We start from the raw sequence: 21,320 nt of genomic DNA, 5'->3' as shown, positions 1-21,320 counted from the left end.
CTCGCCAATTAACTTCTTGCTTGCTGAATTATCGTTTATACTGCAGTTGGTAGCTTGAATTACCTAAAGAGCTAACAAACACTGACTCTGCTCTTCACTTAGGAATCCTGTATCAGGCCTCTATTTTTCTCTACTAAATACAGTACTGAATACAAACAGGTGTGCAGTAGCATTCATAGGTTTATACCATAGAAATGACTGTCACTGATAATATTTTTAATCATGCAGCCTGGGGATAAGGTGAAATACATTTTTTGCCAGACTTCTCCTGTAATAAACATTGTGAAAAGAAGTGTACCTAGTACTTACCCCCTGTGGTACCCCATTTGTAACTGTGACCCAACCAGAGTAAGTTCCATTAATAACCACATTCTGCTTCCTGTCACTAAGCCAGTTGCTAACCAATTTACATATATCGTAGCCCCAGTATCATAATGTTTTACCCGCAATAGGTGTTCAACCTACAGGCCTATAGTTTCCAGGATCACTTTATAACCCTTTTTGAGTATTGGCACCACATTTGCCAGGCACCAGTCCTGTACAACAATCCATGAGGGCTTGTTTTGAGCATGCTCAATTATATTTTGTAATAAAATTTTATCACAAAATAAAAAATAAAATAAAATTTGTGGGGCGATATTGAAATAAACAAAACAGTTTTGCAAATTTCTTTGGGGGGAGGGGTTTTGTTTGTTACACAGTGCAGTTTACAGTTAAAATGATTTAGTTTTTTATTCTAAAGTTCAATACAATTACAAATATACCCAATTTATATAGGTTTTATTTAACTTTATAGTATGCTCAAAATTGTCTTTTGACAGATATAATTTTTTTTTTTTTTACATATACAGGGCTTTTTAAGGACTATTTTTTGCATTGCAATCTGTAATTTTTATCGGTACCATTTTTTGTTTTGATGGGACACTCTTTATTCATTTTTATTTGGCATAACAAATTACCCCAAAAATCTGTCAATTATGGACTTTGGTATTTTTACATTTACGTTATTCTCCTGGCAATACCAAATATGTTTTGTTTATTTCTGCTTACATTATTTTATTTGAAAAACAAATTTTCGTAATTTTCGTTTTTTCCTCCTCGCCTTCAAAAAATTATAACTCTTTTAGATTTTCATCCACAGACTAGTATGAGGGCTTATTTATTTGCGCGACCAGTTGTCAGTTGTAATGCAATCACTTACGTTACCATAAAATGTATGGCGCAACCAAAAAAAATACTATTTGTGTGGGGAAATTCAAAAGAAAACCACAATTTTGAAAATTTTGGAAGGTTTCGTTTTCACGCCGTACAATTTATGGTAAAAATGACAAGTGTTCTTTATTCTTTCGGTCAATACGATTAAAAGGATACCCATGATAGCATACTTTCCTATTACTGTTGCGCTTAAAAAAAATCGCAAACTGTTTAACCAAATTAGTACGTTTAAAATCCCCCTATTTTGAAGACCTATAACTTTTCAATTTTTCCATATAAGCAGCGGTATGAGGGCTCATCCATTTTAGTGTCCGCAATGCTGCAGATGCCGTGATCTGTATTGATCACGACATCTGAGTGGTTAATGGTGGACATCTGCGCAATCGCGGATCTCCGCCATTACTGGTGGGTCCCTGGCTGCTTTCAGCAGCCGGGATCTGCCGCGCATGACACGAGCGTCGCTCCAATGTTCGCGGTTATGCATAGGACGTAAATGTACGTCCTGGTGCGTTAAGTACCAGCTCACCAGGACGTACATTTACGTCCTGCATCGTTAAGGGGTTAAACATTAGCGGAGGGGCAAATGTTACAAATTATCTTAATATTTCATTGCCCATGTCCACACAAAAATTTTTTTTTTGTGGGATGCCTTGATGCTTTGGAATAATGCTACATACGTAGCAGGAGTTTTCAGGCACAAAGCACCTTTTACTAGCCTTTATGGGAGGAGTAGAGCTTTGAGGGGTGACACTCTGTGGTCCATAAGTATTAGAATAGGTATGTAGCATTTTTAAGCAAGTGCTGCAACTCATTGTGAGACAAAATTACAGCTATCCCCGATTTCAGAGTTGCAGTCCACAATTTTTCTTGGATAAAAATTTGCAAAGATGTAATGCACTCTCCAAGGTGGGATATTAAGATAGGTGGGTGCCTACTTCAGTCTTAGGTGCATCAACTTCAAGTATGAACTGGGGAGCTGGGTTCAGATGAACCAGGATGGGAGCTTTGGCAAAGGCAGCTTTAAGGGGACCAAACATTCGTGTTAATGGTTTTAATACAAACAAAAAGACCCATATGAATTTCCTGTTGTAGTTCGCTATGTAGCTTGACAAAGACATTGCAGTACTGCTAATACCTTCTGTGGGTATCGCAAACCCTTTCATAGAAATCGCATACCCTAGGAAAGAGACTTGGGTTTGGTGGAATTACCATTTTTTCAGACTATTCTCATGCAACCTTTTGTAATATCCTGACATTCCCTTTTTAGACCTCCAAGGATAGTGAGTGTATTAGGATGTCATAGGTATACTACTACACGCTGCAAAAGCATATCTCCTAACACATGGTTAAATAATTCTTGAAAATGGCCAGAGCATTACATAAAGACCATACCCTTCTTTAACTAGTAAATTTCATTAGTGAATTTTCAGCATTTCATACTGAAAAAAGCCAGTCAAACAACTGCCCCCCCTGTCTGCTTGGACACATACTAGTCCTTCTGTGTCCATGCATCATCACCTATGTCATGGACACACTTTCTTGATTGACAGCTGGACTCACAGCTGGAGAAAAAAATCCTCCCACTGCCAGCGTGTCCCGCTACTGTGAGTGAGGACAAGCTGGGAGTTGTAGTTTTGCTAATGCTAGGGGAGATGTGAGAAGACAGCATACTGAGGGAGGGGGCGGAGACCTCCACGCCTCCTCCCTTTGAGAGTAATTCAGACTAGTGAGCTAAATTAAAAGTGTAATTAAAAAATAAATAAAGGTGCTAGACACATACAAAATAGATGTACATGGTCAGGATTAGGTACTGAGTGATATATTAAAAAAAAATGTTTTTGTGTTGGATCTGACTGGTATTTTTTAAAGGGGTATTCCAGGCCAAAACTTTTTTTTATATATCAACTGGCTCCGGAAAGTTAAACAGATTTGTAGATTACTTCTATTAAAAAAATCTTAATCCTTCCAATAGTTATTAGCTTCTGAAGTTGAGTTGCTATTTTCTGTCAAACTGCTTTCTGATGACTCACGTCCCAGGAGCTGTGCAGCTCCTATGGGGATATTTTCCCATCATGCACAGCTCCCGGGACGTGGCATCATCATTGAGCAGTTAGACAGAAAACCTCAGAAGCTAATAACGATTGGAAGGATTAAGATTTTTTAATAGAAGTAATTTACAAATCTGTTTAACTTTCCAGAGCCAGTTGATATATATGATATATATGATTATATATATATATATATATATATATATAAAAAAGTGTTTGCCTGGAATACCCCTTTAATTTAAATATATTAAATTCTAAGCTGCCATTAAGCCATTACTACTTCATCAAGTGTGCCACCATGCTAGGGTGACTGTTTACCACTTTTTTTGGGCTGGCAGGATGGTAATTAAGGAGTCCTTTACACCATGCCATATTCAACACTGTCCCACATCCCCAGTATGATTTTATATTATGGTTGCAGCTGCAGTTTACCTCTCTCCCTCCTTTCTCCTTATGCAGTCCATGTTCTACTCTTACTTCTGTGTAGGTGCAAAACCAAGGTAGTTGTGTGGAATGTGTGTAGATAAATACAGTGAGTACAGTGTATGTAAAATGTATACATACACCAGTAAAAAAAAAAAATCTAAAAAATAACAACAGGTTCTTGGGATGTTAAAGAATGAGACAAAAAAATGTGAGAACTTTTCTCACCTTTAATGTGACCTATAGTGTGAGCAATTCTGTTGCAAAACAAACTAAAATCTTTGAGGGGCAAGAACCAAAAACTGGATGTCCCTTCATGAAAAGATGAGAAGAAAACTGCCCAGTATGGCTTCCAAGAGGCCTACTGCAACATTAAAGAAACTGCAGGAATTTATGTCAAGTACTGGCTGTGTGACAACAATCTCCCATATTCTTCATATGAATAGGCTGTGGGGTATGGGGGCAAGAAGGAAGTCTTTTCTTAAAAAGGAAAACATTCAAACCCGCCAAAAACAAAGGTTAAACTTTTTGCCCATAATTGCAAATAGTATGTTTGGCACAAAAACAACACACCACATGAACAAAAGAACATCATACCCATGGCAGCTTTTGGGCTATTTACTTTAGCTGGAACTGGGGCCTTAGTCAGGATGGAGGTAAGTATGAACAGGTATACCAGGCAATTTTAGCACAAAACCTTGATTGTTAAAGCACCTTTTGATTTTATTACAGGAAAGTATTAGTTTAAGGATGTGCACAGTTATGCCACCAGGTTATAGTAAGTTATTTTTTCTTTTCCCCTCAAAGATTTCAGTTTGTTTTGCAATTGAATTGCTCACATATCAATCATATCATGGTCATATAAATTTTTTTCTCATTCTTGAACATCACAAGAGCCTGGCATTTTAACAGGGGTGTGTAGACTTTTCATATCCACTGCATTTCTCAGTTGTTAGTTTTGTTGTGTTTCCTATTTCATCAATTATTGCCAATTACCTAGAAAGATTCTACAATTAAACATCCCCTATTGTTGAATATATTGAGCCAGTTTACTACAGTGACATTTATCAACTATTCCTCTTCTTTTTCGGAAGAGGAGCCAGTCGAACAAGTGTGGCGACCCAATACAAAATATAGTATCCTGCAAATGTTGCCTTCAGTGTCCCTCTTTGGCCCACACTACTCAGGACTCTATATACAATAATGTTATGCTATGGTTAATGTACAGTGGGGATCAAAAGTTTGGGCACCCCAGGTAAAAAATTTTTTAATGTGCATAAAGAAGCCAAGGAAAGAAAGATGGAAAAATCTCCAAAAGGCATCAAATTACAGATTATACATTCTTAGAATATGTCAACAAAAGTTAGATTTTATTTCCATCATTTACACTTTCAAAATAACAGAAAACAAAAAAAATGGCATCTGCAAAAGTTTGGGCACCCCGCAAAGTTAATATCTTGTACTGCCCCCTTTGGCAAGTATCACAGCTTGTAAACACTTTTTGTAGCCAGCCAAAAGTCTTTAAATTCTTGTTTGAGGTATCTTTGCCCATTCTTCCTTACAAAAGTCTTCCAGTTCTTTGAGATTTCTGGGCTGTCTGTCACGCACTGCTCTTTTAAGGTCTATCCATTGAATCCACTTTTCCTTCTACTCATGAGATGTTCCCTGTGCCACTGGCTGCAATACAACCCCAAATCATGATTGATCCACCCCCATGCTTAACATTTGGATAGAGGTTCTTTTCATTAAATTCTGTTCCCCTTCTTCTCCAAACGTACCTTTGCTCATGCTGGCCAAAAAGTTGCATTTTAAACTCATCGGTCCACAGAACTTGTTTCCAAAATGCATCAGGCTTGTCTATATGTTCATTTGCAAAGTTCAAACGCTGATTTTTGTGGTGAGGACGTAGAAGAGGTTTTCTTCTGATGACTCTTCCATGAAGACCATATTTGTACAAGTATCTCTTTATAGTAGAATAGTGTACCACTACTCCAGTGTCTACCAGATCTTTCTGGAGGGATTGTGCAGTCAAACGTGAGTTTTGAATAGTTTTTCTCACAATCCTGCGGGCTGTTCTGTCTGATATTTTTCTTGGTCTTCCAGATCTTGCTTTAATTTCCACTGTTCCTGATGACTGCCATTTCTTAATTACATTTCGAACAGAGGATATTGACATCTGAAAACGTTTTGCTATCTTATAGCTTTCTCCAGCTTTGTGAGCGTCAACTATTTTCAGTTTCAGATTTCTAGACAACTGCTTAGAAGAACCCATGGTGCTTATTGTTGGGGCAAGGTCCGATGAGTCTGGGCATTTAAAACCTTTGAGATTGACATCACCTGGTCTTCCCAGATGATGATTGAGAACAATCCATGACACTGCAGACGCCATTTTTTTTCTGTTATTTTGAAAGGTAAAATGATGGAAATAAAATCTAACTTTTGTTGACATAATATAAGAATGTCTAATATGTAATTTGATGCCTTTTCTTTAATACACATTTTTACCTGGGGTGCCCAAACTTTTGAACCCCACTGTATTGGAATTTTCTATGTACCTGTTGCTTTAAGCCTGTTAAAACCTGTTAGGGGAGTGTGCATGAGGTAAACCATGTGACCTATCTGCCCAATGGGAATGTTCCAAACTTGACCCATATATAGGGTAGGAGAAGTTAGCTAGCCAGTTTAGTTTCAGTTCTTACACAGTAAAGTACACTGCTAAGACACCTGCTGTGAGCTGAGGTACAGCCTGGAGGAAGTCTGAAGAGAGAGAGAGAGAGAGAGAGAGAGAGAGAGAGAGAGAGAGAGAGAGAGAGAGAGAGAGAGAGAGAGAGAGAGAGAGAGAGAGAGAGAGAGAGAGAGAGAGAGAGAGAGAGATAGATTGAGGTCTCCTCAGAACACCGCTCTCTAACAAGTCTAATCCTGCAACCACGCATTTCTTTCAAAGCACATCCTCTGCGCTCAGGTGAATGTCAAAGCCTTGCGGTAGGCACTAAAGTCCTGGGGACTCAAGTCAGTCACTAAAGTCAACGTGGGTTGCCATACAGCAAGTCAGTCATATACAGCACAATTTAAACAACTACAAGTCCCAGCAAGGCGACAGGCTTCCAAATTTTATCCTGCACCTTCCATTGTACCAATCCGAGCTGTAACAGATTTTACCATCTTTGCTGCCTCAGTAAAGCCAGTTATCTGTAACCTTGCATCAGAGATTTAATTGCCCTGTGCCTGGCACAGAAGAAGCTGCCTCAACCTCGGATGGTGTATAAGCTAACCGTGCCCTGGCATCACAAAAAGGTTAAAGGGTACCTTTAATCAACAAACCTTTTGATATATTATAGATTAATGTATGCAGAATAACTTTCCAATAGCATGTTATTAAAAAATATGCTTCTTTCTATTACATTTTCCACTTTGAAAAAATGACCACTAGGGGTCTCCCTACCAGTCCTTTCTTATAGATTTCAGACTCATGCTGGAGTCCTAAATCTCAGACTGCAGCCGGGTTGCATTTTAAACTCATCGGTCCACAGAACACTGGCAGTGAGCAGTGTTGAGTTTGTCTGTGTTCCGGCAGCAGTTTGAGGTTTAGGACCCCTGCATGAGCCTGAAATCTATAAAAAATAAAAAAAATAAAAAAAAAAGGACTAGTGGTCATTTTCCGATTTCAGGCTCATGCAGGAGTCCTAAACCTCAAACTGCTGCCGGAACACAGACAAACTCAACACTGCTCACTGCCAGTGTTCTGTGGACCGATGAGTTTAAAATGCAACCCGGCTGCAGTCTGAGATTTAGGACTCCAGCATGAGTCTGAAATCTATAAGAAAGGACTGGTAGGGAGACCCCTAGTGGTCATTTTTTCAAAGTGGAAAATGTAATAGAAAGAAGCATATTTTTTAATAACATGCTATTGGAAAGTTATTCTGCATACATTAATCTGTAAAATACATAAAAGCATTTTTCTTTTCATTATTGGGGCCAAGAATATGCCAATTACAGGTATCTTTACTCTCATTGTTACCAGTGCTACTTAACAGTGCTAGATGCTATAAAGAGAATTACTAGGTGACAGATTCCCTTGATATATATAGAATGAGATTTTGTGCTGGGACTTGTGTGGTGTGGGGTGAGGGTAATGTGCAAATTAAAGGGTACCTTTCATCCAAAAAAAACTTTTGATATATTATAGATTAATAATATATCAAAAGTTTTTTTTTGATGAAAGGTACCCTTTAATTTGCACATTACCCTCACCCCACACCACACAAGTCCCAGCACAAAATCTCATTCTATATATATCAAGGGAATCTGTCACCTAGAAATTCTCTTTATAGCATCTAGCACTAATAAGTAGCACTGGTAACAATGAGAGTAAAGATACCTGTAATTAGCATATTCTTGTCCCCAATAATGAAAAGAAAAATGCTTCTATGTATTTTAAGAGTCAACATTTGCTTCCACTTCCCTCTCCTTCTATAATTGACAGTGAGGGCTCTTGGAGCACAGACACAAAAAGATGAGATAGTGAAGCTAATGCTGAAGACAGCAGACACAAATTTCACCAAGGCTTTAAGAGTCCTGGCTAGAAGTCATAGGAGAGGGGCAAAGAGGGTAGAAGAGGTCAGTGGGAAGAGGTGTTGCAGGCTAGGAAACGGACATACCTTTTTGACTTTTCGGTGTTAGGGCCATGGACAAGCTAATTACAGGTATCTCATATACACTTATAGTTACCAGTACTACATAACCATGCTAACAGTTATATAGAGGATTTGTAGGTGAAAGATTCATTTTTTTAGGGAAACTGACAGCAGGGTCACCCCCACTAACCTGAATATCCAGATAGATAGTCTGGGTGATAGTGATTTATATGCTTCTTACTGGGTGAAAATCACTACAACTGTTTGGAGATATTGCCAATATAGTCTTTAACCCCTTTTTCAGTTTTTGCACTTTCGTTTTTTCCTCCTTATCTTTTAAAAATCATAACCCTTTCAATTTTGCACCTAAAATTCCATATTATGGCTTATTTTTTGCACCACCAATTCTACTTTGCAGTGACATTAGTCATTTTACCAAAAAATCCACAGCGAAACGGAAAAAAAATTCATTATTTAACGAAATTTAAGAAAAAATGCCATTTTGTAACTTTTGGGGGCTCAACACCTTTTCTCTATTCTGTAGGTTCATACGACTAAAATGATACCCTACTTATTTAGGTTTGATTTTGTCTTACTTCTGGAAAAAAATCATAATGACTTGCACGAAAATTAATGTTTAAAATTGGCATCTTTTGACCTATAACTTTATTTTCCCCCGTACGGGGTGGTATGAGGGCTAATTTTTTGCGATGTCATCTGAAGTTTTTAGCTGTACCATTTTTGTATTGATCGGACTTTTTGATCGCTTTTTATAAATTTTTTCATAATATAAAAAGTGACCAAAAATACACTATTTTGGACTTTGGAATTTTTTTGCGCGTACGCCATTGACCGTGCGGTTTAAATCACTATATATTTTTATAGTTGGGACATTTCCGCATGTGGTGATACCATACCACATGTTTATTTTTCTTTTTATTTACACAGTTTTTTTTTTTTTTTTGGGGGGGGGGGGGGGGGGGAAGGAGGGCGATTCTTACTTTCATTAGGGAAGGGGTTAAATGATCTTTATTAACTTTTTTTCACAAAGTTTTTGATTTGTAGTTTTTATCGGTACCATTTTTGTTTTGATGGGACTTTTCAATAGCTTTTTAGATATTTTTCATGGTATCTGAAGTGACCAAAAATGTGCAAATCTTTGCCGATCGGAAGCACAGGAGGCAGGTAAGGCAGCGTGACCCCGGGTTATAGACTCGACCGGGCGTAGGGCACACAGGTACAACATTCGTCCTTCAGAGGTTAAAGGAGTATTCCAGGATTTTTTTTTTATTTGACTATGCTACAGGGACTGTAAAGTTAGTGTAGTTCACAATATAGTGTCTGTAGGTGGCAGCAGCAGCATCAGGAGACCAGAAAGTGACCCGGAGACAGAGTGGTGCAGTGGGTGGCAATACCAGCACCCGGTGATGAAGGTGGGTGAAAAAAGGTCTAATGCAGAGGAATGTTTGTAACTGGGGAGCAGCGCCTCAAATCTGTTTGGCACTATCCATATTTGTGAAGTGTTGGTGTGGCACCATGGTCAATCAACTCTGATGCATCAGGCATTGGTGGGTGGAAATTCTGGCTGATCCATGCCTGATTCCAAGGTATGTCAAGGTATGCCGCCACCTGCTGGTTCAGGTCCTGCTCCAGGCCTACCTGCTGCTGATGAGCTGCTTCACTATGAGGGTGAAGAAAGCTACTCATCAGCGACTGTAGACTCAGGCTGCTGCTGAAGGAGCTGGTACTGCTCCTGCCAACCCACCCCTCTCCAGCAGCCATGGCAGTGGAAGGTAAGCGCAGGGGGCCCCCTTATCCAGACCTGCGGGAGAATGGACGATGGTGCCGATAGGCATTGGCCAACTGACTACATATGATGTCTCTGTAGTAGGTCATTTTGTCCTCCCTCTCAGTGGGTGTAAAAAAGGCCCCCATTTTGTGGCGGTAGCGAGGGTCCAATAAGGTGGAATGGTGACAATTAGGCTGTCACTACGCAAGCAAGTGAGCATGCATCGTGCCATTTGTGCAAGTGACTCGGAGGGACACCCTGCCTCCATCTCCACTGCATACTGCCAAAGTGTGTCTGGGTCCACTGTCTCGCCTTCCTCATAACCCTCTAACTCCTCTGGCTGCTCCTGATCCTCCTCTCCTGTCAGATTACTAGAAAAAACACCCATTTGGCGAAACCTAAACTGTGCTCCACTGTGTCCCTCCCCTCCTCCTCTTCCAGTTCAGCCCCCACAGCGCTCATGTGGCCGTGAGATGTACCCTGACCAGCCATCGTTTCCAACATGTGTTGTAAGAAATGAAGCAGTGGAATGACTTCGTTCATCCCGTAATCCTGGCGACTTACTAATAATGTAGCTTCCTCAAAAGGTCCTGAGCAAATGGCAGGTGTCACGTATGAGCTGCCACTGGTTCCCATTGAAGTTACACAGGGGAGTACCCCTATCCGCTTGGATCATCAAGAAATCGGTGATGGCTTTTCTCTGTTTGTACAGTCGGTCCAACATATGGAGGGTGGAATTCCAACGTGTGGCAACTTCACAAATCAAACTATGTTGGGGGATACCGTTCTGATGCTGCAGCTCAAGGAGGGTGTGCTTTGCAGGGTACGAGTGGCTGAAGTAAATGCAAAGTTTCCTTCCCATTGTTAGGATGTCTTGCAAATGGGGGGGGGGGGGGGGACACTTCAGGAACTGCTTCTCAACCAGATTGAACACGTTTGCCATGCAAGGCGCATGGCTTAGCCTTCCCAGTCGCAGCGCATGCAAGATGTTCTTCCCGTTGTCAGTCACCATGGTTCCTATTTCCAGTTTTCATGGAGTAAGCAGTGTTCCGATTTCTTTACAAATTACTTTTAGCAGTTCCTCCCCTGTGTCACTCCGTTCGCAAAGGCAAACAATGTGAAGAACAGCGTGACACCGCCATTCCTTGCACACATGGTATGCTGAAGGGCCACTGGACTTGTCTTGGCAGTGGAGGCTGAAGACACGGTGGAGGATGAGGAGGCAGAGTCGCACACTGTCACAGGACCAACTGCCTGAGAGCGTGGAGGAGGAAGCGGCGTGAGCGGCGTGACCTGTCCAAGTTGGTGATGTGGCGCTGTGCAGGAACCACATTCACCCAGTGAGCCATAGAGAATATGTATTGTCCCTGACCATAGTTACAGCTCCAGACATTGGAACTGCCGTTCACTTTGGTACACACCGACAGGCTCAAGGACTGGACTACCTTCTCTTTCACCAAATTGTGCAGGGCTGGTACTGCCTTCTTCACAAAGAAATGACAGCTTGGCACTCTCCACCTCGGCTCCGCACAAGCCATCAGTTCTCGGAAAGGTGCAGAGTTCACCACTTGAAAAAAGGAGGGGCTGCAGCACCAGCAACTTGGACAGGAGCACATTCAGCTTCTGTGCCATTGGATGAGTGGGTGCATACTGGGGTCTTTTGGACATGGCTTCGCCGATGGATTGTTGGCGGAATGGCTGGTCGAGACGTGACCGCTAGCTTATACTGGGAGCTCAGGCCTCTCGCTGTGACTCCGGCTGCCACTGCGACATCTGCCTGATGAATTTAGGCCTCTGCCACTCCTCTGTGCACGTCCTGGCACTTCTCTACCTGACATACTTATTGTGTAAATGAGGGGAGTAAAATACACTTCACTAGGTTTAAAACAGTATTTGTCTAGAACAGCAGCAGGTGTGTACTTTTGCCTGGACTTTCACAGTATCTAGGCCCTTGACAGATTAACAGGTACAAAATAGTACACTACTTAGATGTAGGTATGTGGTATGCACTTATGAGGGCAGAAAAATGCGGTACAGTACACTTTAAAAAGTATCTGAGTAACAAACACAAGCCGGTGAGTAGTCTTTGCTGTCCGATCACAGTATGTAGGCCCTTGACAGATTAACAGTACAAAATAGTACACTACTTAGATGTAGGTATGTGATATACACTGATGAGGGCAGAAAAATGCACTACTGTAGGCTTCAAAAATTATTTGAGTAAAACACCAGCTGGTGATTACTTTTGGCTGTCCTTTCACAGTATGTAGGCCCTTGACAGATTAACAGGCTCAAAACAGTACACAATTTAGATGTAGGTATGCAGTTATGTACTTATGAGGGCAGAAAAATGCGGTACAGTACACTTAAAAAATTTATTTTAGTCAAACACCAGCTGGTTATTAATTTTGCCTGGACTTTCACAGTATGTAGGCCCTTGACAGATTAACAGGTACAAAATAGTACACTACTTAGATGTACGTATGTGGTATGCACTTATGAGGGCAGAAAAATGCGGTACAGTACGCTTAAAAAAAAATTTTCTTTGCACAACACCAGCAGAACACAACAGTGCTGCAGCACAAAAAAGCTGTGTACTAAACACTGAATTTCCCTCTGTCAAAGACTATTAGGAATGGACTGCTGAGTATAATACAGTCTACAGACTAATATAACCAGCAGATGATTTGTTGTGGAAAAAAGACACAGAATTGCGCTGAAAATGTTTTCCTACCTCCTTGGCTAAGGTTTTTGAAGTTGATGCAGCTTGTTGAAACACACAGATATCTGCCCCTCTCTGTAATAAAATGCTGAAGAAAGTCACTGGGAGGTTAATGGCTGCAGTAAAAATCCTTTTCACTGAAAAAAATACTGCTCTCTGTCCACCAGAACGCTGATGTGACTAGGATGTGAAATGCTGCTGGAATGAGCTTTTCTGTGTAACACACACACAGCGATGTCCGTTCTATCTGTCTGCAGTGTAATGAATGATATGACAAGCCGCAAAATGGCTGTCGAATATATAGGGCTGTGACATCACAGGGGGGACTGTCTGCTGATATGCTGCATCCTGCATGTGATTCAGGGCCATCCCACCTACTTCCCTTCCCGCCTTCCTTGCCCCATGTACTGACATGTGGATCCGCCATTTTAGATGCCCTGGAGCCTGGACCGCAGTAAATGGAGTTTAATGAAGTGATTCGCACGATAGAATCATGGCGATATTCGCATTCATTGCGAATCTAATTTCTCATCAATTTCGTAACAAATTCGGGTTTGTCAGCTTCGATTCGCTCATCTCTAGTATAGAGTATATCTATATTGGTAGATAAGGAATGGGTGTGGGATCCAATTCAAAGCAGGGACATGAATCCAGTTTTTAAATTAACATAACAGGCACAAGAGTACACAATTATTTTTGTAGTATGATTTATCTGAAATGCCCGAGTGTTTCAGAGTAAATCCCGCTGTCTGTATCTGTTTCATGCTGCCAGGTCCCTTTAAAAAATAAGCCCTGCTCCATCACTATATCAGATTTTTCTGTTACAAATGTTCAATTTCCTCATATGCCAAGTGTATAGGCAGAATTTCTGTAAAAGTTCACCACTATAGAAGAGCGTTTTCATTGCAGTTTGTTTGGTTTTGCCTCAAAGAGGTTTCACTTTATTCTATAGTTCCAAAACACTTAAATTTATCGGTAGAGCATGTCTTACCTTGGTACAGACACAGTGCCAATACCAGTTTTCAGTGGATTACAGCGCAGGCGGATAGTAGTAGCACGACCAAAAACACAAGACTGAGTTACTTCTTTGGACCTGTAAGACAAAGAAGATCTGTACATAAGCCTTGATGACCTGGTATCGAGCAGCAACACTAAAAACAGAAGAGCATGAAATTTGTTAATACTGACTACTGGGGGTAAGCAGGAAAAAAAATGAATCAATCTCACAATGAGGGTGTGTAAGAGGAACATGAATGATATGACTGTATTCACACTGTGTCAACAGTGTCTGTCTGACATATAAATCAGGGGGAGTCCACAAATATACTTCTAACCTATAGTTATGTGTAATCCAGCAGACCTCTGCGCTATCCCACTTAGCAAACCCTAATGTGTTGAAGTCCCAGATGAAGGTCAAAATTACACACTTTTGGCCTTCATCAGGTAAAAGTGGGTCTGTGGTTTAGTTTAATGCATCTTATGTTAAATAAAGCCTGCTTGACATGGTTTAACACTGAAACCAGCTTAAGGTCTGGCTCACACTACAGAATTTCAGAGTGGAATTCCAGTGCAGCAGAGTCCCATTGCTGTCAATCGGATTATGTTGCACAGTGTGCCCCACAGAATTTCTGCAGTGGAGTTTTCAGCACTGAAATTCATCTGTCAAAAGAATGAACTCAGTGGAGTATCACGTGGAATACAGTGCAGTCTATAGTGACCAGCAATGGACGCACAGTCTTCGCGCAGGTTGATTCAGTTGGCGCAGGCCACCCTTGGAATTCTGTAGTTTGAACCCAGCCTAACTGTCTAATAAGTCTAGGAATAGGTCATAAAATGTGACACCTGAATGGGATTACTGCTGCCAGGTCAGATAATATGAGCACGGTCTACAGCATGACATAAGAGAAGAGGATTGTCTCATTTGGAAATCTTTTTAAAATTCATTTTTATAGTATAATGTAAAACACTGTCATATGTACAAACAAACTTATTTAAAAGAATAGAGTGCAATCTTTTAAGAGTCATGCCCCCTTCTCAAGCTTCAAAAAAGCCCATCCCCAAAGAGCTAACATACCGTTTTTCTCCGAAAATAAGACCGGGTCTTATATTAATTTTAGTCACAAAAAACACACTAGGGCTTATTTTCAGGGTAGGGCTTATTTATTTACGGTATGGGGGGCTGCAGGAGTGTGGAGGATGGGGGCTGCAGAAGTGCGAAGGATGGGAGGCTGCAGTAGTGTGGAGGATGGGGGGCTGCAGGAGTGTGAAGGATGGGGGAGTGTGAAGGATGGGGGGCTGCAGGAGTGTGAAGGATGGGGGGCTGCAGGAGTGTGAAGAATGGGGGGCTGCAGGAGTGTGAAGGATGGGGGGCTTCAGGAGTGTGGAGGATAGGGGGCATTCTCCACACTCCTGCAGCCCCCCATACTCCTTCAGCCCCCCATCCTCCCCTTCCCCTGTCGTCCTCCACACTCCTACCGTACCCTACAGCAGTGTTTCCCAACCAATGTCCTCCAGCTGTTGCAAAACTACAACTCCCAGCATGCCCGGACAGCCAAAGGCTGTCCGGGCATGCTGGGAGTTGTAGTTTTGCAACAGCTGGAGGCACACTGGTTGGGAAACACAGCCATACAGTGCCCCCCACCCCTCTGCCATAGTAAACTTGGGTACCGGTACTCATTTGACTTTCTTACCGTACGGTACCCTGCGGCGAGATCTTCTCCTGTTGCTTAGCAGCTGGGGGCAGGGACACGTCCGTGACGTCAACCGCGCATACGCGCTGACGTTTTAGAATTACGGTAAGCTAACTTGCCGCGGGACCAGCCAAAGGAGGCGGGCATTACCGCACTGTGGTGGCCGGGCGCGGTGTCGGATCTGCGGGCATTACTGTGGCGGCCAGGGGGGGGAGGTGTTTGGAGTCTGCGGGCATTACTGTGGTAGCCATGTGGGGTCTGCAGGCATTACTGGCGGCCGCGGTCCGGATATGGACCACGGTCTGCCAGCAGATTACCCCTGGACTAGGTATTATTTTAGGGGTAGGGCATAACCCATAATCCTGCTAGGGCTTACTTTCGGGGTAGGGTATATTTTCGGGGAAACACGGTGGTTCATAAACTGCCCCTTCCCTTGTCATATCTTGATGCTAGTACATATGTCAACTGACATGACCTTATCCTATGAAAATAAAAGTACAAAGGGATTTTTTTATTGATATTATCTTATGTGTCATACCAAGCACACAAGTATATGACCAGCAGGCTGATTAACAGAAGTACACCTATAACAGAAACATAGAATATGTCAGCAGATAAGAACCATTTGGCCCATCTAGTCTGCCAAATAATCAGAATCCTATCAATAGTCCCTGGCCCTATCTTATATGAAGGATAGCCTTATACCTATCCCATGCATGCTTAAACTCCTTCACTGTATTTGCATGGACCACTTCTGCAGGAAGGCTGTTCCATGCATCCACTACTCTCTCAGTAAAGTGCAACTTCCTGATATTACTCTTAAACCTTTGCCGCTCTAATTTAAAACTATGTCCTCTTGTAGTTTTTCTTCTTTTAAATATGCCCTCATCCTTTACTGTGTTGATTTCCTTTATGTATTTAACCCCTTAAGGACTTCCGTTTTTCCATTTTCATTTTTTCCTCATCACCTTCTAAAAATCATAACGCTTTAAATTTTGCACATAAAATTCCATATGATGGCTTATTTTTTGCGCCACCAATTCTACTTTGCAGTGACAGTCATTTTTCCCCAAAAATCCACGGCAAAATGGAAAAAAAATTCATTGTGCGACAAAATTGAAGAAAAAATGTAATTTTGTAATTTTGAGGGCTTCCGTTTCTACGCAGTGCATTTTTCGATAAAAATGATACCTTATCTTTATTCTGTAGGTCCATACGGTTAAAATGATTCCCTACTTATATAGGTTTGATTTTGTCGTACTTCTGAAAAAAATCATAACTACATGCAGGAAAATGTATACGTTAAAAATTCTCATCTTCTGACCTCTATAACTTTTTTATTTTTCCGCGTATGGGCCGGTATGAGGGATCGTGTTCTGAAGTTTTTATCGGTACCATTTTTGTATTGATCGGACTTTTTGATCGCTTTTTGATACGCTATTTTGGAATTAATTTTTTTGCGCGTACGCCATTGATTTTGCGGTTTAATTAACAATATTTTTTTTATAGTTCGGACATTTACACAGGCGGTGATACCATCTATAATTTATTTTTATTTACACAGTTTTTTTTATGGGAAAAGGGGGGTGATTCAAACTTTTATTATTAACTATTTTTTTTCACTTTATTTTTGCAGTGTTATAGCTCCCATAGGGGACTATAACACTACACACACTGATCTTTTACACTGATCCCTGCAAAGCCATAGTTTTGCATGGATCAGCTTTATAGGGAGTTGATTGCTTAAGCCTGTAGCTCAGGCTTGGAGCAATCAAACGCCAATCGGACGCGACGGAGCAAGGTAAGGGGACCTCCGCTCGCGTCCTAGCTGATCAGGAAATCGCAATTTTATCGCGATAGTCCCGATCAGCCTGACTGAGCTGCCGGGAAGCTTTTACTTTCATTTTAAACGCGGTGATCAACTTTGATCGCCGCATCTAAAGGGCTAATAGAGGGCGGCACAACGAACGGTCCTGGCTATCATAAGCTGCTGGGACCGACCCGGTATGATGCGGGGTCACGGCGTGACCCCGTTTTCAATACCGGGACCGGGCGAAGGGCGTACAGGTACGCCCTGCGTCCTTAAGAGGTTAAAAGTCTTCTCTATCATATCCCCTCTGTCTCTTCTTTCTTCCAAACTATACATGTTAAGGTCATTTAACCTTTCCTGGTAAGTTTTATACTGCAATTCATGTACTTCTTTACGGGGCTGTGCAGTCGGTAGATAAATGTTCCGACTCCGCAGTTTTTTTTTGTACTTCCGACTCCTCGACTCCTCTGTATTAATATGCGAATGTATTTATAAACACTTACAGTTGAATCCAAGAAGCTGTTCCACCAAGTTCTTCTAAGCTCTTCTAGCAGAGAGAGATAGTTTGTGTGCTGATCTTCTGCTGAAGATAGGGCAGTGGGAGGATCCAGGAAGGGGCATTTATTCTAAAACATGATTTCCCTTGTAGAATCCCATAGTCATGTTTAAAGTTTAAGCTAACAATCGGGGTTTACAAGTTTTTACAGCCTTAGCTGAATGGCAGCAGTTTTTTCAATGGTTTACAGCTTCAGTCTTGAACTATTGACCCTCCATTCCCTTCACTTATACAAGTGTCTCTAGTACTGCAGAAAACATATTTACTTAATCCATTATCAATGAGAGGCTAGGTTACCCAGGAGAACACAACACTATGGAAAGTATAAGTATTGCCACTCCTAATTGTGCGTTGCGTGCCATATAGTGAAGCACATGAAGAGCATGCTTCTTCACTGCCACTTAACGTGTTCGTTTTGCAGTTACATGAGGCACTGCATGCATTGGTCTTTATTCTACAGTAGATAAGTCATTTATAACTTTTTGTGAATTGGGACATTTAAACTTGCTTTTTTTTATTCCAATCTACATCTAGTAGGAGTCAGAGTCGGTGCATTGTTTGACGACTCCGACTCCAGGTACCCAAAATTTCGTCCGACTCAGACTCCTCGACTCCAACTCCACAGCACTGCTTGTTTAGTAGCTCTTCTCTGAGCTCTCTCTATATCCTTTTGGAGATACGGTCTCCAGAACTGTGCACAATACTCCAAGTGAGGTCTCACCAGTGTTCTGTACAGCGGCATGAACACTTAGAAATGAGAAAACTTGATTTGTAAATGAAACTGCAAAAACGTGATTTATAACCACAGCTCCAGACAAAAATTTGTGTATATTTTCTAAAAAAAATAATAATCATTGGGGCTTTTGATTTCAGAGCTTTTTTTCAGCAGCAAATTCTGTGTGAAATAAGTGCTTAATTGGATAGCACAGTTCCAGTGAGAACATTTACATAGGTATATGGGGTACTTTATGATCAGTTTTCATTAAAAAACAATTTTTTATGCAACATGAGAAAAAGTCATAATTGTTGTCATTATATTATATTTATTATATTATTCGTGGCCTACAGAGTGCAGTATGAATGATGTGCTATGTTTATTCTGTGGTTTGTTTTGATTGTGGGGATGTTTATGAGGATTTTATTTTATTTTTTCAAATTCAACGCTTTTATTGAAGACAAAATAGAGCCAGGGATACAAAAGGCAAAAACAGGGGAAGGGGTACAACAAGCATGTGTATATAAAATGGAACAAAAGGATACCCGCTCACAAGGAGGGGAATGCAGGTAATCAGGGAAGTATAAGACTACAGAAGACAAAACACGGAAGCCAGCTACAGGAGCTCAGCAGACTACAGGAGTGGGCAGTCCACTAAGTCTCAGGAAGCAAACATAACCTACTCAAACTACTAAACAAGTAAAGACAAGATAAAAAGAAAAAATGGAAGACATCAGTCGCATCACAAAGATGCAGCGAGCAGAGAGGTAAAAAAAACAACATTAGGATGAAGAGGCAGAAAGGAGAAACAGAAAGCAAAAAGTGGGGAAATTGAGAAGAAGATGAAAGAAAGGGCGCCACATGGGAAAATACCCCAAAAAGAAGTATGACAAATCCCTAGGAATCAGCCGATGGAGAAGAGAGGCCGTACCCCAAAAACTGTTGGGAGAAAAACGCAAGCCATGGGCGCCAGTGCTTCAAATACTGTTCCGAAGTGGCCCAAACATTCCTCCAGGCTCAGAATGTAAAGCACCTCTCGGAGCCAGTTGACCACACCTCCAGCACATGTCCAGGACAGATGAAGAGAACTTGTGGAGCAGGGTTGGAAGCAGGAAGCAATTTTTACCTCTAGTGTGAGGTTTTTTTTTTTGCCTTCCTCTGGATCAACACAACTCCGTAGGGACTTATTAGGGGTATAGGTTGAACTTGATGTACTCTGGTCTTTTTTCAACCTTATGAACTATAGGGGAGATTTATCAAAACCTGTCTAGAGGAAAAGTTGCTGCCAACTAATCAGATCACTTCTTTCCTTTTTAACAAGTCCTCTGCAAAATGAAAGAAGTGATCTGATTGGTTGCTATGGGCAACTCGGCATGTTTTTCTCTGGACAGGTTTTGATAAATCTCCCCCTATGTTACTATGTTGGCAGCCTATACCAATGAAATAATAACTTGTAATTGTTTTTTTGCAAAGCCACGGCCTGAGAGGATTTATGGCAAAGCATAAAAGAAGTTTCTCAATCAGCTGTGCTGGGGGTGTAGCAAAGTTCCGTCATCCATCCCCTCTGAGAGGGAAGCAGATTTCTAGCATCTCTGCTGCCCGAGCATCAAATATATAGAGACACTACGTGCCCCGGTCTATCCCTGTCCAGGCACAGAACTTCAAATGATGTCTAATCCCTGTGAAGGTCTCCTGAGACCCTTCAGGTATCATAAAAGTGACGCAGCTGCACATATTGGAAGGTGAGCATGGGAGAGGATGGAGTCTCACCAAGGATATCCTGTAAGGATTTCAATGAAGCTGACTGGAGGACTTGAACAATCGTAAAAGTAGCACCTGACGAGGCGGTCAGGAAGCCTCCGGGGGATGCGCCCAGCCCAAAGTCCGGGTTGCCGACCAGGGGAGTCAAAGGGCTTAGGGGTTTAACCCCTTAAGGACTCAGGGTTTTTCCGTTTTTGCACTTTCGTTTTTTCCTCCTTACCTTTTAAAAATCATAACCCTTTCAATTTTCCACCTAAAAATCCATATTATGGCTTATTTTTTGCGCCGCCAATTCTACTTTGCAGTGACAGTCATTTTACCCAAAAATACACGGCGAAACGGAAAAAAAAAATCATTGTGCTACAAAATCGAAAAAAAAAACGCCATTTTGTAAATTTTTGAGGCTTCCGTTTCTACGCAGTGCATATTTCGGTAAAAATTACACCTTATTATTCTGTAGGTCCATACGGTTAAAATGATACCCTACTTATATAGGTTTGATTTTGTCGCACTTCTGGAAAAATTCATAACTACATGCAGGAAAATTTATACGTTTAAAAATGTCATCTTCTGACCCCTATAACTTTTTTATTTTTCCACGTACGGGGCGGTATGAGGACTATTTTTTTGCGCCGTGATCTGAAGTTTTTATCGGTATGATTTTTGTTTTGATCGGACTTTTTGATCACTTTTTATTCATTTTTTAATGGTATAAAAAGTGACCAAAATACGCTTTTTTGGACTTTTGGCCATTGACCGTATGGCTTAATTAATTATATATTTTTATAGTTCGGACATTTACGCACGCGACGATACCACATATGTTTATTTTTTACTTTTTTTACACTTATTTTTTTTATGGGAAAAGGGGGGTGATTCAAACTTTTATTAGGGAAGGGGTTAAATGACCTTTATTAACACTTTTTTTTTTAACATTTTTTTTGCAGTGTTATAGGT

The 21,320-nt window shown here is 41.1% G+C and overlaps 1 protein-coding gene across 6 annotated transcripts in view; it reads right to left on the bottom strand.

Annotated features, from left to right (window-relative positions):
* The window catches only part of ELAPOR1 (endosome-lysosome associated apoptosis and autophagy regulator 1), a 438,781-nt gene that overhangs the window by 41,161 nt on the left and 376,300 nt on the right, over positions 1-21,320 (bottom strand). For all 6 annotated transcript variants that reach the window (XM_056557720.1, XM_056557717.1, XM_056557718.1 and 3 more), the window contains one exon: positions 13,823-13,924. In XM_056557720.1, coding sequence (XP_056413695.1) covers positions 13,823-13,924 — 102 coding nt within the window. The remainder of the gene's footprint in view (positions 1-13,822; positions 13,925-21,320) is intronic.

Source organism: Hyla sarda, chromosome 2 (assembly GCF_029499605.1).
Source record: "Hyla sarda isolate aHylSar1 chromosome 2, aHylSar1.hap1, whole genome shotgun sequence".
Lineage (NCBI taxonomy): Eukaryota > Metazoa > Chordata > Amphibia > Anura > Hylidae > Hyla > Hyla sarda.
The sequence above is the reverse complement of the archived record's forward strand: the minus strand, read 5'-3'. Positions and strand labels throughout refer to the sequence as shown.